The following is a 15,234-nucleotide window of genomic DNA, read 5'->3' on the forward strand; positions in this document are numbered from 1 at the left end:
TATGACTAATGATTTCATACATGGCTGCTGTTCTTAGTAGGCTGTGTAGGAGGAACCTTATTGTAAACTATCAATGTTTTTTCCTGCTACAGTACCTCCTTAGGCTATTAGACATTTTATAGAAAATTAGAATATTATTTGTGCTGTAATGTTGAGAATCACTTGTGATTAGGGCCTTGACAAGGAAGCTTATTTATTCATTTTGGAAGACTATAAGCAATAAGATACATGAATTAGTGTTACATTTACCAGGAATTGTTATCATAAGCTTTTATTATTGATCTCTTTTAACTGTTTCCTTGATATGAATGCAACAGTAAGCTCTAAAGAAGATATAAAGTATTTAAAGCATTTTTTTTCTCTTTTGGGCTGCTGCATTTATTGTCTTTGTTCCAGGAATCTGAAAGGTTCAACTTTTTTACTTCAAACTGAATTATAGACACATATATGGCTACGTCTACACGGAAATGCTTTTAACGGAAAAGTTTACCGTTGAAAGCATTTTCAGAAAAGCGCGTCTAGATTGGCAGGACGCTTTTCCACAAAAGCACTTTTTGCGGAAAAGCGTCCATGGCCAATCTAGACGCGCTTTTCCGCAAAAAAGCCCCAATTGCCATTTTCGCAATTGAGGCTTTTTTGTGGAAAATAAATCTCTGCTGTCTACACTGGCCCTTTTGTGCAAAAGTTTTTCGGAAAAAGACTTTTGCCCGAACAGGAGCAGCATAGTATTTCTGCAAAAGCAGTGACAATCTTACATGAGATCGTCAGTGCTTTTGCAGAAATTCAAGCGGCCAGTGTAGACAGCTGACAAGTTTTTCAGGAAAAGCAGCTGCTTTTCCGGAAAAAGTGGCCAGTCTAGACCCAGCCATACAGAAATAAATTAATAGCCTTTTATTCCAGGCCCTTCTGACATTCTCTATCGCATGCTCATTTTTTCACAGTGGGTCAAAGATTGAAATTATGAAAGCCCTTGCATTTATGTTAGCAACTGGATTGAATAACTGACATGAGTTTGAGCATATAGTCTCTTCTTGGATGACTAACAGTCTGACCCACGTCCTTCCTTACCCATATACTGAGTATGCAGCTGCATAGGATACCTGAAAATATGGGGTACCACTGGGTTTTAATGCCTATCCACCTGCCTCTTGCTATCCCTGTTCTATGCCTCTGCTTGCTCTGGAGAGGAACTAGTGAATTAAAAGTGAAAAAGTCCTATTATATAATAATAAAAGTAAAAAGACCTATTAGCAGAACACTGAATCTACAAAAGAGCCATCCAAATAGTAATGAAGCCATTTAAGAGGCATTTGCCAACACCAGGTACATATTGTCAGTTTCTGAATTTCCTGTATTGAGCTGCAGGACCTTAGTTTAAAACTTGATTTAAAAATGTTTCATTAGTGTGTTGCTGAAAATCTTATAATCAGATCTCCAAAAAAATCATGATTTCTCCAATCTAGGCTGCTGTTAGGCATAGGGCACCTGTGTAATAAGTACTGGGTAGGGCCCTAAGGAAATCCTAAGGAAAGTTCTGATATGGCCACAGAAAAAGCATTCTCATGAAGCTAATGAAACTGTCTCCTATGTTGGTCCAGAACTTCTCTATCACAGACAGTGCAAAGGGGTTGATATTGGAAGATCATTTAAACAACAATTAATAAAAGGAAAATAGACATATTTTGATTACACATTGTAGAGTAAAATGTCCCTGAATTTTACAATTCATAAGAGTGATTGAAAACACTTTGAAGTAGGAATAAGAGCCTCCGGAAAAGGGCGCTTTCTCCGGAGGATCGGGGCCAGTGTAGACGCTCTTTTCCGGCTTTTCTAAAAGCCGGAAAAAAGCGGCGGACATTTTTATTTAAATGCCGCGGGGGATATTTAAATCCCCCGCGGATTTCCCTACTACGATAGTTGAAATTAACATGCCCCTTCCGGAAAAGGGGCCAGTGTAGACGTAGCCTTAGGGTGTGTCTACACTGGGCCACTTATTCCGGAAAAGCAGTCGCTTTTCCGGAATAAGCTGCAAGCTGTCTACACTGGCCGCTTGAATTTCCGGAAAAGCATCGATGCTGTACTGTACAAAACCTACCGCTTTTCCGGAAATGCTACGCTGCTCCCGCTCGGGCAAAAGTCCTTTTTCCGGAAAAGCTTTTCCGGAAAAGGGCCAGTATAGACAGCTTTTCCAGAAAAGCAGAAGAAACGGAAAAAAGCAGTTTGGACGGCGGGAGGCCCCGTAGAAGCCGTGGACTTCCAGGTAAGCCGAGGTCTTAAAGAGCGCGGACGCTACTGGCCGCACGTGGCAGGAGCCCACAGGAGACCACCCTTCCCAGCTCTGCCACGTGCCAACTGTGCTGCCCAGCCACCTCAGCGCAGGCATGGCAGCTCCAGGTGGTCGTCAGCCACCGTCACCCGGGGCAGGGGAGGAAGCCCCCAGGGGCCGCAAACGCAGGGCCCCATCCTGGACCCCCAGGGAGCTGGAGACCCTCCTGGACTTGTGGGAGGAGGAGGAGGAGGGTCTCCATGACCTGCAGTCCCACCTCCGGAACGCCGACGTCTACACCCATCTGGCACGGAACCTGGCCCAGCAAGGACACCCCAGCCGCAACTGTGAGCAGGTGCGGTCCAAGGTGAAGGAGCTGCGGCTGGGGTACGTGCGGGGAGGGGAGGGGAGCAGGACCCGATGCCTGCCCCTATTTCGAGAGGCTGCACTCTTTTCAGGGCGAGCCTGCCCCACAAGCCCCAGCTGTCCCTGTGGACACCTGCCGGCACCCCCCCCCATCAACCGTCCCACCGAGCCAGAGGAGGTAGACAACAGTGGCGGTGCGTCAGGAGAGGAGGCCAGCATTGCCACCCAGCAGGCCTCCTCCAGCAGCTCCTCTGAGGCCGGGGAGGAACCCACTGGTGAGTCTTTGCAGGTTACACTCCCAAAGGGCGGGGGGCGGGGGGCGGGGGGGGGAGGGAGAGCCAGGTGCCCGGAGGGGGGAGGGGGAGAGCATGTCACTCAGGCCACGTGAGCTGCACGCTGTGTAGCATGAGGCAGTTAGCAGCACGTGCAACCACGTGCAGTCTGGTGACCAAGCGGCATGTGGCCGTGGCAGGCAGCTGCAGGGCACGCCTGGGACCGTGCTCCTCACACACATTCGGCGGGACCAGGGGGAAGGGTGGATGCCGGCTGGAACCGGCCAGGGCCCCAGGGGCTCAGCCCAGAGCCCGCAGCTCCACCAAGGGGTGCAGCACAGGGAACGGCACACTGTCCCATGCTTAGCTGTGAGGCACAGCCAGCTGCTCCTGGGATAAGCACAGTGTCACAGTCCTGTGACCGTGGACCCCCACCGAGCCCCTCACCTGCTCCCAGTGCCTTGGCAGGTTCCCCAAGGGAAGTCCCCACTGTGGCCACACCTGTCCCTGGGCTACTGGGCTTGCGGGAGGGATAGTGGGAGGGAGACGGGTCCCTGAGTTTTGCTGCAAGGATGGGACATCCCCCCACCCAGTCACCCTTCTGGTTCTGTCCAGAAGATATCCCACGCGAGGGGATCTGAGAGCCCAGACCGCCACTGACAGGTGTGCTCCCAGGCACTGCTGTGGGGATGCATCTTGCTCCCTGTCAAACACCAGTGGTTAGCCCAAAGCTTTTCACAGTCTCCACTGGCAGGGAGTTCCACAGGTGAATGCAGCACAAGCACCCTCCCGCCCTCCACAGGGCCAGGATACAGACCGGTGCTTACAATACTGGAGGGAGGACCCTACTCCAGGGGCGGTCCTCCTTGCCAACATACAACACGGGAGCAGGAGGGGAACCGGCTTGGTCCCAAGCCACACAACTGTGCAGTCACCTGGGCTCCGGGGTGGAGGGCATGCGGTGTGGGGACAGTGGATGGCCTGCCTGACTGACCCGTCCTTTGTTCTCTTCCCTGCAGCGGGACCCAGCACCAGACCCACGACTCCAGCAGCAGCGGCACCCCCAGCTGCCCAAGCCCGGAGACTGAGGCTCCGACACCGGGACCAGCTGCTCCGCCGTCACGTCACCGCGGTGGAGGGGATCCAGACGTTAATTGCAGAGCGGGTGCAGGGGGACCAGGACTGGCGGCAGGAGGGCTGGGCTGCATTCTTGGAGGAATGCCGAGGGATGCGCACCACAATGGGCACGCTGACGGCACATTTAGTGCATGCCATCCACTATGGCATGGCCGGACCGCATGCCCCCACCATCCCTCCCAGAGCACAGCCCATGCCCCCTCCTATCCCTGCTCCTCTCCCAGCTCCTGCTCCTCTCCCTGCCCCTGCTCCTGCCCCTGCTCCTGCTCCTGACCCTGCTCCTGACCCTGCTCCTAACCGTGCCCCTACTCGTGGCCACCTCACCGTGCAGCCTGCCCTGACGCGGTCTGCCCAGCGTGGGCAGGTCCGCCCCCGGAGGGGCGCTCACAGGGGCCACCCATCACAGTAACTGCCCCTCCTCCATCTCCCAGTTAAAGGTCCCCCCCGTTCCAGTTAAAGGTCCCCTCCCCCTCCTTTGTAAATAAAAAGTTCTGTTTTCACTTGAATCTTGTGTGGTTATTGTGTTCCTCTAGTAACTGTAAAGAAATTATGTGAGATGCCAATTAGCCACTTCAATTTAACAGGGTTACAAACTGTGGACAACAAATTCATGACTCTATCACCGGGACCTTTTTCAGTGGTCATTGGTTTGCGGCGCATAAAGAAATACTGAGACTTTTCAGTAAAGAAGTAAACTACAAACTATATTTACATAGCAACAAACAAGCACAAATGGTTAAAAGATGCACAGTACAGATTCTAAAACATAGTCTAGGCGCAGGGAGGATGATTGTGGTGTTGCTGGCCACCTCGATCCTTTGGTCCTTCTGGGCCTCAGGAGAGGAAGAGCCAGGAGATCCCTCGACGGATGATGACAGTAAAGCTGGCCACCTCAATCCTTTGGTCCTTCCAGGCCTCAGGAGAGGAAGAGCCAGGAGATCCCTCGACGGACGATGACAGCGAAGCTGGCCATGTCAATCCTTTGGGCCTTCCAGGCCTCAGGAGAGGAAGAGCCAGGAGATCTGTCGAAGATGGCACTGACATGAGCCTTCCGCACAAGTCCCAAATCCTGTTGGCTGTTCTTCAGGACGGCGATGGTGGCCTAAACCCTAGCCTAACTTAAAAGAAAAACCCTAACTACGCCCAACGCACCCGACAAACAGACACGATGACGGCCGATGTGCTGTGACCCGACGCTTTACTATTGGGGGGGGGAGGTAAGGGGAGGAGGTGGGGAAGGGTAGGAGCTGGGACGGAGTACTCTGGGGTGACCCAAGCGACCCTGCTATGGGGCTTGGGCAAACATGTCCACCAGGGCCTCTCTGATGCGCACCGCCGCCTGGCGCGCCTGGCGGATGGCAGCTGTGTCGGGCTGGTCCAAGGTCTGTGCCTCAGCTGCCACCCATGCAGGGAGGAAGGCCTCCCCACTGCGTTCCACAATATTGTGGAGCACGCAGCACGCAGCCAGCACCTCCGTTGCATTCTGCTCACCCATGTCGAGACGGGTGAGCAAACAACGGAAGCGGGCTTTTAAGCATCCAAAGGCTAGCTCCACTGGGTTTCGGGCCCGGTTGAGGTGGTCATTGAACCGGGCCCGGTTCTGGTCCGGCTGCCCCGTGTAGGGCCGCATGAGCCAGGGCATCAGGGGGTAGATGCCATGCAGATGGGCATCGGCACATCCCCGACAGTCAAGTCCCGCCGGGGGAAGTAGGTGCCCGCCTCCAACCTCTGAAACAGTCCTGAGTTCCGGAGGATGCGGGCGTCGTGTGCCCGGCCGGACCAGCCGCCGTAGATGTCCAGGAAGCGGCCCCGGTGATCCACGAGGGCCTGCAGGACGATGGAGCAGTACCCCTTTTGGTTCATAAAGGGGGCTGCTCGATGCTCCGGGGCTCGGATGGCGATGTGGGTGGCGTCCAGGGCTCCCCCGCAATTGGGGAACCCGAGGGCAGCGAAGCCGGCCATGGTCTCATTGACGTTGCGCAGGCGGATGATTCTCGGGAGCAGGACATCATTGATGGCATGGACAACCTGCAGAAGGGTGCAGAGAAACACAAGGGAACACATTACATACAGCCAGGGGTGAGTGTGCGCTCCCTTGGTTCCTCCCCCTTGATTCCTTCTGTACACACACACACACACACACACACCAGGGCCCTCCTCGCCCCATGCTCCCCCCCCACCAGCGGGCCTGTGCAAGGGAGGGACGGCCGAAACCCCTGGGCGACCCAGCCTGGAGTCTTGGGTGTCCCTGGGCCTGGGGTGGAGCACCCTCCGCCATCCTACTCCCCCTGGCACTTACCTGGATGACAATCACTCCAACGGTGGATCTTCCCACTCCGAACTGGTGTGCCACCGAGCGGTAGCTGTCCGGTGTGGCCAGCTTCCACAGCGCGATGGCAACCCTCTTGTTCACGGGGATGGGTGCCCGCAGCCGGGTGGCGGTTCTCTGCAGCGCGGAGGTGAGCCAGGTGCACAGCGTCATGAAGGTCTGTTTCCTCATCCGAAAATTCCGGATCCAGTGGTGATCGTCCCATTGTCCGAGGACCACACGGTCCCACCAGTCGGTGCTCGTCTCCAAAGTCCAGATGGGCCGGTCTATGGTCAGGTGCTGATGCCACGCGGTTGCCAGGACCTCCCTGGTGAGGGAGTCCAAGGCGATCTCTGCCTCCTGGTACATGAATGCCAGGGCACCAGCCTGCAGCACGAGCTCCAGGCACCTGTACAGCTCCAACAGGGGCCCGAGCAGGTACATGGCCTCCCACGGCTTCATGGCAGATAGAGCAGGGCAGACAAAAGAAAACGCCGGGAAAAGCAGCTGGGGGCCAAAGGGTGGTGTCCCCAAAACTCACAGGGCAACCACCGACCCTGCGAAGGGTGCCAGTCCCTGGCAGAGGCCCCAAGGCACGGGAGCACGAGACCAACGGCTGCCCGGCGAGACCCCTTTAACCACGCGTCTGGACAGAGCTCCGGCCCCGCCCCCGGAAAGATCTGGTGGCCTTTGCCCTCTTCAAAATGGTTCCGGGCTTTTGCTTTTCCGGAAAAGCATGCCGCCAATGTAGACGCGCTTTTCCGGAAAAGCGCATCGTTATCACGGCAACTCCGCGGCCAATGTAGACGGTCCTTTTCCGGAAAAGCTGAAAACGGAATAGTATTCCGTTTTGAGCATTTCCGGAAATTCATGCCAGTGTAGACGTAGCTTTACTCCCTTCCTAGTGTATAGTAATAATCAGTAGAAAATTTCACGCTGATTGTTCTCTTCATGAAAGCATTGAACAAAAGAACCTTAACACTCTTCATTATATAAATGTGTGGGATGTGATGCTATTCATGAAAGCATCAATTATTTGATTTCATTACACAGCAAAGGAGGATCATAACACTAGCTATCTAAGACATAAACAAGTGCACACTGAAAAAGTAACACTAATCTTCCACCTATGGGTAACATTACTGATTTAGAAACCTAAACCCAATGAAATTGTTGTTGTTGATAATATAATACCTTGCAAAGTCATGGTTCTGAGTTTTCAGCTCTGCAACTGATTTTTACAGAAAGCCTTTAATATTGATCCCTAGAAGGCTCATGCTTGGGTAAATTATGAACGATGAAGAGAAAAATATCAAAGAGTCCTATTTATCATATGCACCCTCTGCATAGACTGCAGCTTATTTTTCACATAAGTATGCTGATAACTAGTGTTTTTCCTCCAGGAGCTTTTTAGGCTGATCCTCATTGTTAGCTAGGTAGCTACCTATGTCTGGTGTAAATCACAAGTTTTCTAGAGTCATTATTCTTCACCTTCTGAGAAGGTGCCATAATTCTCTTTTGGCATATCATCTGAGATAAGTCTGCATACAGTGTTGTAAATTAAAAAGGGAAATTGTAATTATAGTTAAGAGGCAAAAGAGAGAGAGAGAGAGAGAGAGAGAGAGAGAGAGAGAGAGAGAGACCCTTAATTAGCATGGCTCAGCATTCACTGTACAGTGAACTATTTTTTAATGTCAGTCAAAATTCTGCATAAATGAGATACGGTTAACAAAAATATGGGGGTGGTGGAGAGAGAAAGAGGAGCCTCTTGATGGGAGCATGTTCCTTTCATAATTACAGTGTTATTTGCATCTCCTCACCCATTAGCTGTTTTTTTAAGGTATGGCACTATAAAGCACTATCTGATTTTGTCTGGGATTAGAAAATGAGCAAGGTATATCTTTAAAGAAGATCTTGCTGTTTTTCCATTAAGGGACATGTACTTGCCCCAACTGTGTACTACTATAGGAGCATACAGGATCCATACATTTGACTGAACAGGCCTCAGAAAGATTTCCTCTGGGTAGAGGGATTCTTCATATTTATGACATTGACCCAAGACTCTTCGCAGCAACTAGCATAGAGGGAGTGGTTGGTTAAAGGTCCTTTTCCCTAGTCTGGCAGCTCACATCTGTGGCCATGGAGCTAATGCGTAGTGGTAAGTCTGTTGAAGAAAAAAAATATTGGATAGCAGTAACACTGACTTGTGAGGAATATTGGCCCAGTCCTGAACTCCTGCTCATTTGAGCAGTGCCTGTGAAACTAATCATTTGGACTCATAGCAGGAGTCAGAACTACTGGTATGAGTAGGAGTTGCAATATGAGGCCTTGTGCGAGAAAAATTCCATGCTCTTCATGTTTGAGGCCCATTCATTTCCTAGGTTATGTCTGCACTGCAAGCAGGGTAGTGGAAACAGAAGTATGGCTTGGGCATGCTGAATACTCATCATGGCTAAAGTGTGACTGCTGCCACTGTCTATGCTCCTGGAGCTACACTCCTCCTTACACTCACACAAGGCTGAGGAGAGCTAAAACAAGTATGCATATGCAAATGGGATTCACACCACTAGCTCAGAGTTTAGACACAGCCTTAAAAGCATTTGGGCTCTTCCAAGGCCATTCTAGTATCATGGTGAGGAGGTAATGTGCATGAAACTTTGTAGCTTAATCGTCTAGCCTGCTACTAGAAGCAATTTTTACACTCCTGGATCTTCTCCCTCTCTAGACATTGGTCTCTTCCTTTTAAATTTTTGTCAAGTGTTCACCGAAGATGAACCTTTCCTCTTCCTAATCACATGATTTCAAGGTGCATAGATATGCTGACTAGAGAGCTTTTTATAGCTGATTAGCACTACGCTAAAGCAGGTATCCTACGTGGAAAGGAGTTACATTACATACATACATACATACATACATACATACATACATACACAAACAAACAAATAAAATATGCATAAGCACACTCCCCTCTTCTCCCTCCCCCCACCCCCCCCAAAAAATAACCCAAGAGAAGTTTTCAGGACTTATGATTCATTTAAATACTTTAGTTTTCACATAGCATTATAATATATTTCATAGCTTTAATTGCAAGTAAGTCAGGGGTGAAATGCATTTTTATCAAAGATGTTTTTGTGGACTTAAATAAAACCTTTACAAATATGTATGAGTATGAATTAATAAGAAACAAATTAGAAAAGAACCATTAGGTTATTTAGCTCCTCTGCCTGACAATTCAGGATTTTCCCTAAGCTATTGGTTCTAAGTTCTTAATACTTTCTACATTCTGCTTTTAAACATTCTAAGCCAAAGAGCTTCCTCTCTTTCCCCCACTCTAACACATCTCACTGTCAGGAAGCTTTCCCTGGTATGGAGCCTAAATTTTCCTTTCTTTTCATTACTTTTAGCTGTATTCTCTTTTCCCATCATGAATAATTTCTTGCTCTGAGCATCTCCTTTCAAATAATTGAAGACTCTGAACTTAGTTTCCCATTTAATTAAGAGCTATTTGGTATCAGCTCTTGAAATTGCATCGCTTTGAAACATGTAAGTGGCTACTATTTTCTTTTAGCGTGTCTCACACACATGGGATGATTGAACTCTTTGGAAAGGGAATTGTAAAGTGTACGTGTACATGCCACTGTCGACAAAACAGTGTTAAGTGTGTCAAACATCAGTTGTAACTAATAATGCTTTAAAAAGCGTCAAAGAACTGACCTCCACTTGCATAATGGAATAGCCAGAGATCATTTCACTGTACAAAACCATAGCTCTGCTTTTAAGGGGCATTAGAATTAATAAGGATTGAGCCTAATATGTTTCAGAACTCAGAAGCTTACCAAACTCTCACTAACCCCCTTGAAATGTTTTCTATACTACTAATAAAGAATGAATATGTATTATCCCTTCCATACAAAAATCTTAAACTGCTTTAATGAACAAATGGATGAGTAAATATGGATGTTTGTATATTAATGTCACTAATATATTTAGTAAAACCGAGGCACAATTTTTCTGTGGTCACAGATGAGCCAATAGGAGAATGAAGACTAGAATCCAAGGAATCCTGACTCCTAGTCCCATGTTCTGTCCACTAACAAGAGCTACCTATCTATATGTTCCTGCTAACGTGACCATCTCCACCCAATTTCTACTGCATGTGACCTGTGGCTTCTCTTTTATGATACACCCTCTGCAGCTAGCTAGTTGTCTTTTGTCCCAACCTTTAGCTTTTTCCACACTATCATCATTCCTAGTTTTTGCTTCCTGTCTTTATTTTCAACACAGTATTTTGAGGTCAAAGTCTCTGTGGGTGTATACTGTCATAGGTTCAATAAGTTCAACAGAGCTGCACTAAGTTACAGCAGAAGAGAATTTCTCTTGTAATTGCTTTGCAAAATAGGAACAATGGAGTAAATGAGAAAAATGCACACCTGTGTACAGAGACCAGGATACATAACAGTGAAGAGCGTGAAAAAATGGCTTTTCACCTACATATATTATTTAAATGCACGTTTAAAGTTGTCATAAACTTTATGAGTGCCTGCGGGAGTGCATGTGTACGTTACAGAGCACATAATACTCAGTAACCTCTTATTCTTTCCAATCAATGTAATTATTCATCGGATTTCAGATAAAAATGCTCTATATTCTATTATGTTTGGAAGAATAAATCCTGTCCAGTTTGTTTTTCCTAACTATGGAATGCATCTAGACATTGTTACATAGCTGCACAGAACCTTTTCAGCATTGTCAAATAATTCTTGTGGCTATTATCAAAGGATTTATATATATTTATGTTCCCACCAATTTGCTGCTTTGAATATTAATAAAGGTATAGTCCTAGTTGGACTCCTCCAACTCTATATTCGTTTTTTCTGCACCAGAGAGCTTAATAAGTTTCCAGGATGCATGATGAAAGAAAGGAACTAAGATGCAGCAGAGAGGCAACTGCATGCTGTAGTGCATCTTTAGTGGAAGGAAGATTTAGAAGACAGACTTGGAGGAGACTGAGGCCGTGAGAGATGAATGAAAGCTGACTAGTCAAAAGGAAGAAAGGGGCTAGTGTGAAGCCTCTAGTGGTACCGCACTACATTTTAAAACCCCTGTTTCAGGGTTGGGTCCACAGAGTTGGACTCACAAGGCTTTCACTTTGGTGCTAAAAGCAGTAATGTAAAACATTGCCACTCAGGCTGGAGTACAGACCCTGTTCTCCGGGATGTAGAGGGGGGAAGGGTAAACTTGAGAGCCCTTGCTCCAGCCCCAATTGTAATATCTCAGCTGCTTTTAGCATCATAGCCTGTACTCCGCAATCCTGACCGTGTAGTCTTGAGTTCTGAGACATTCAGCAGTGGGTTCAAATTAAAGTGTAGACACACGCTAATGGTCCTGATCTTCAACTGCAGATCAGTGGAGTAATTCTAGTGTAGCCCACAGAGGTTGCATTAGAAATAGAACTAACTTGGTCACTTCACTGCTCCTGAAGCCTGCCTGTGGTATACCATGACCGGGTGTCAGGACTGGATGGATGTCATTGACAGAGAAAGAAGTAAACAAGGAAGAGAAATACAAAAGAAAAGTGAAGGGGGGGGGGTGAGGAAAAGGGGAACAGCCCGTGGCATGATAGTCGGGGAGATGGAACTGGTATAGAGGAAAATGAGACGGGAAAGAAAAATGAAAGCTGGGAAGGAGGAAAGAGAGAAAAGGGGGAAATGAGAGAGAAAGAAAATTCAAAACAGAATCTTCATATGTGCCTTTTAATTGGTCAAGCATGATGGTGTTGTGGATTCAATGAAAGCCTGACCTTATTTCCATTGATATCTATGGCAGAACAGTACTTCAGTTGCACAGGGCCAGCCCCTAAAAGAAAAGTTCATTTGCAGTACAAAGGCTCAGTTTTGTGTATAGTTTTGTAGTCTCAGTGAATACATGCTCCTTGCTTGGCTGCACTAACTTGCTTTCTCTGTGACCCTCCTGAGGCAGGATGTCTGCTCAGTCTCTCCATAACGTTACCCATGTTCTTTTCAAGGAAGACTAATTACAGTACGTTATGTGCAGAAGAGCATGCCATTGAATGATGATTTGAGGAACATTATTGACAAGGTGCAGAATGCTGCATTGCTAGCCATTTTATTGCCATTTTCATCAACTGAATAGGTATTTTAAAATTAGATTCTCCCATGAAAAGTGCCTGTGATTTTGGGGGAGAATCATTGTGGGGGCTCCATGTTTTCTGTGTTCAATAACTTCCAGTTCATATTTGGCTCAATATTTAATCAGCTGTCTCACGAAACTCACATATGTGAAAGTCTGTCTGTGATGCCATCCATACAGCCAGGGCTGTTAATCACCAGTAGCTCCTGACTATACCAGCCTATCAGCCACTCAAATACTCACCCTATCTTTGTCTGCTGATTGAGAAAAGATGTGCTGAAGACTAAGTCCTTTTAAAATGTGCTCTAGAGCTGTGGTCAACAACCAATTGATCACAATTGACTGGTCGATCGCGAGGCCTTGACCAGTTGCTTGTGAGGCGTTCCAGGCCCCCAATTTCCCTCCAACCCCAAGAAGCCCCACTACCTATCTCCAGCAATAACGGAGGTAGTGGCAGCTTCCCGTGGGGTAGATAGAAGTCCTACAGCTGTGCGTCACTCCCGGGGGTTCTGGAAACGTGCTGGCTGCTTCCTTGCCCCAGTTCTGTGGCGTGCTGGGAACTTACCAGGTGAGTTCCCACAGGCGCATGCTGGGACTTCCCTTCTCTGCGAGAGGGGGGAGTTGGGCCCGGAGGGAGCGTGTGCGCATGCGCGGGCTTCCCTGCTCTGAGAGAGGGGGGAGTCTGGCCCAGAGAGGGCGCGCAACGGGGGTTCCCTGCTCCGCAGGAGGCTCATGCTGGCCCCGGCAGAGGCATACGACGGGGCTTCCTTCCTCCGCAGGAGGAGGGGTCGGCCCCAAGGGGGTGCATGCGTGGGCTTCCCTGCTCCACGGGAAGGGGGAGTTGGGCCCAGAGGAGACGTGCAACAAGGCTTCCCTCCTCAGGGGGTTGGGAATCCTGGGAGGAGGTGGGTGCAGGAGACTCTCTGCCCCCACTGTCACCCTGTTCCCTGCTGCAGAACCCTGTTACCTGCCCTCCCAGCACCCTGCTCCCTCTCCCCTGCCCCCAGCCACAGAACTCTGTCCCCAGCTGCAGAACTCTGTCCCCACTGGCACCCTGTCCCCTGCTGCAGAAACCTGTCCCCACTGGCACCCTGTCCCCTGCTGCAAAACCCTGTCCCCACTGACACCCTGACCCCTGCCCTCCTGGCACCCTGTTCCCTCTCCCCTACCCCCAGCCACAGAACTCTGTCCCCACTGGCACCCTGTCCCCTGCCAAAGCACACACTAGTACCCTTCCCCAGTATTATGTCCCGTGCTCCAACCAACACAGTTGGGGCCACATTAGTGAAGCTTGGGAGGGGGGGAGAGAGTTTGAGGAGGGTTTTTTTCATCTCACTTGTGTGGCCCCAACTGACTTTTCTGCGGATCAGTGACCCCTGACTCAAAACAGGTTCCCTGCCCCTTCTCAGAAATAAAGACAATGAAGAAACTTTTTGGCTACGTCTACACTGGCCCCTTTTCCGGAAGGGGCATGTAAATTTCACTAGTCGTCGTAGGGAAATCCGCGGGGGATTTAAATATCCCCCGCGGCATTTAAATAAAAATGTCCGCCGCTTTTTTTCCGGCTTTTAAAAAAGCCGGAAAAGAGCGTCTAGACTGGCCCCGATCCTCCGAAAAAAGCGCCCTTTTCCGGAGGCTCTTATTCCTACTTCAAAGCTTTGAAGTAGGAATAAGAGCCTCCGGAAAAGGGCGCTTTTTTCGGAGGATCGGGGCCAGTCTAGACGCTCTTTTCCGGCTTTTTTAAAAGCCGGAAAAAAAGCGGCGGACATTTTTATTTAAATGCCGCGGGGGATATTTAAATCCCCCGCGGATTTCCCTACGACGACTAGTGAAATTTACATGCCCCTTCCGGAAAAGGGGCCAGTGTAGACGTAGCCTTTGTGTTTGACATAGTACTTTATTTAAATATGAAGCCTGGCCAACAAACCCCCAATTGGGGCCAAGCCCCCATCTGGCCACAGCATCATAACACTCCTGCACTCCCCTTTCCTCCAGACCCTACATCTGAGCCTATCATACACTGGAATCCCCTACCTTGAGCCCCTCACATACCCCAACCCAAATTCCTGAACTCTCTCATCCAGAAGCCTGTGACTTCCTTAGTACCCCAACATTACATCTGACTCCAACACTGCCCGGCCTGGATCCACCTCCTCCTGCATCCAGATTTCCTCCTAGAGCTTGCACCTCTCACCCCTTCCTAAACCCAAATCCCTCATTCCCACCCCAGAGTCTACACATCCTGTCTCAACCCAGTGAGGGTACAGCTAGACTGCAGGGCTGTGTCTAGACTGCATCCCTTTTCCATAAAAGGGATGCAAATTAGACACATCGCAATTGCAAATGAAGCGAGGATTTAAATCCCCCCCACTTCATTTGCATAAAAATGGCTGCCACTTTTTTCTGGCTCAGAGCTTTGCCAGAAAAAAGCACCAGTCTAGATGCGGATCTTTTGGAAAATAAAGCCTTTTCCAAAAGATCCCTTATTCTTCTTAAAATAAGGAATAAGGGATCTTTCGGAAAAGGCTTTATTTTCCAAAAGATCCCCGTCTAGACTGCTGCTTTTTTCCAGCAAAGCTCCGAGCTGGAAAAAAGCGGCAGCCATGTTTATGCAAATGAAGCGGGGGGATTTAAATCCCCGCTTCATTTGCAATTGCGATGTGTCTAATTTGCATCCCTTTTATGGAAAAGGGATGCAGTCTAGACACAGCCCAGGAGTTTTTCAGGATTCCGGA

The 15,234-nt window shown here is 49.0% G+C and overlaps 2 protein-coding genes across 13 annotated transcripts in view; both read left to right on the forward strand.

Annotated features, from left to right (window-relative positions):
• GALNT18 (polypeptide N-acetylgalactosaminyltransferase 18) overlaps positions 1–15,234 on the forward strand; it is a 938,084-nt gene that overhangs the window by 498,250 nt on the left and 424,600 nt on the right. Inside the window, exon 11 of one of the 12 annotated variants that reach the window (XM_075927913.1) lies at positions 10,373–14,149. The exons of the other annotated variants lie outside the window; for them this stretch is intronic. Coding sequence (XP_075784028.1) covers positions 10,373–10,384 — 12 coding nt within the window. The 3' untranslated portion in view covers positions 10,385–14,149. Of the gene's footprint in view, positions 1–10,372; positions 14,150–15,234 lie in introns of those variants that run through there. 12 annotated transcript variants of the gene reach the window in all.
• LOC142829197 (uncharacterized) lies at positions 5–10,364 on the forward strand. The gene is made up of 2 exons (XM_075927915.1): positions 5–2,907; positions 3,924–10,364. Exons 1-2 carry the CDS (start codon positions 2,382–2,384, stop codon positions 4,448–4,450), a joined length of 1,053 nt encoding a protein of 350 aa, XP_075784030.1. The 5' UTR covers positions 5–2,381; the 3' UTR covers positions 4,451–10,364.

The sequence above is a fragment of the Pelodiscus sinensis genome, chromosome 4 (genome assembly GCF_049634645.1).
Source record: "Pelodiscus sinensis isolate JC-2024 chromosome 4, ASM4963464v1, whole genome shotgun sequence".
Classification (NCBI taxonomy): domain Eukaryota; kingdom Metazoa; phylum Chordata; order Testudines; family Trionychidae; genus Pelodiscus; species Pelodiscus sinensis.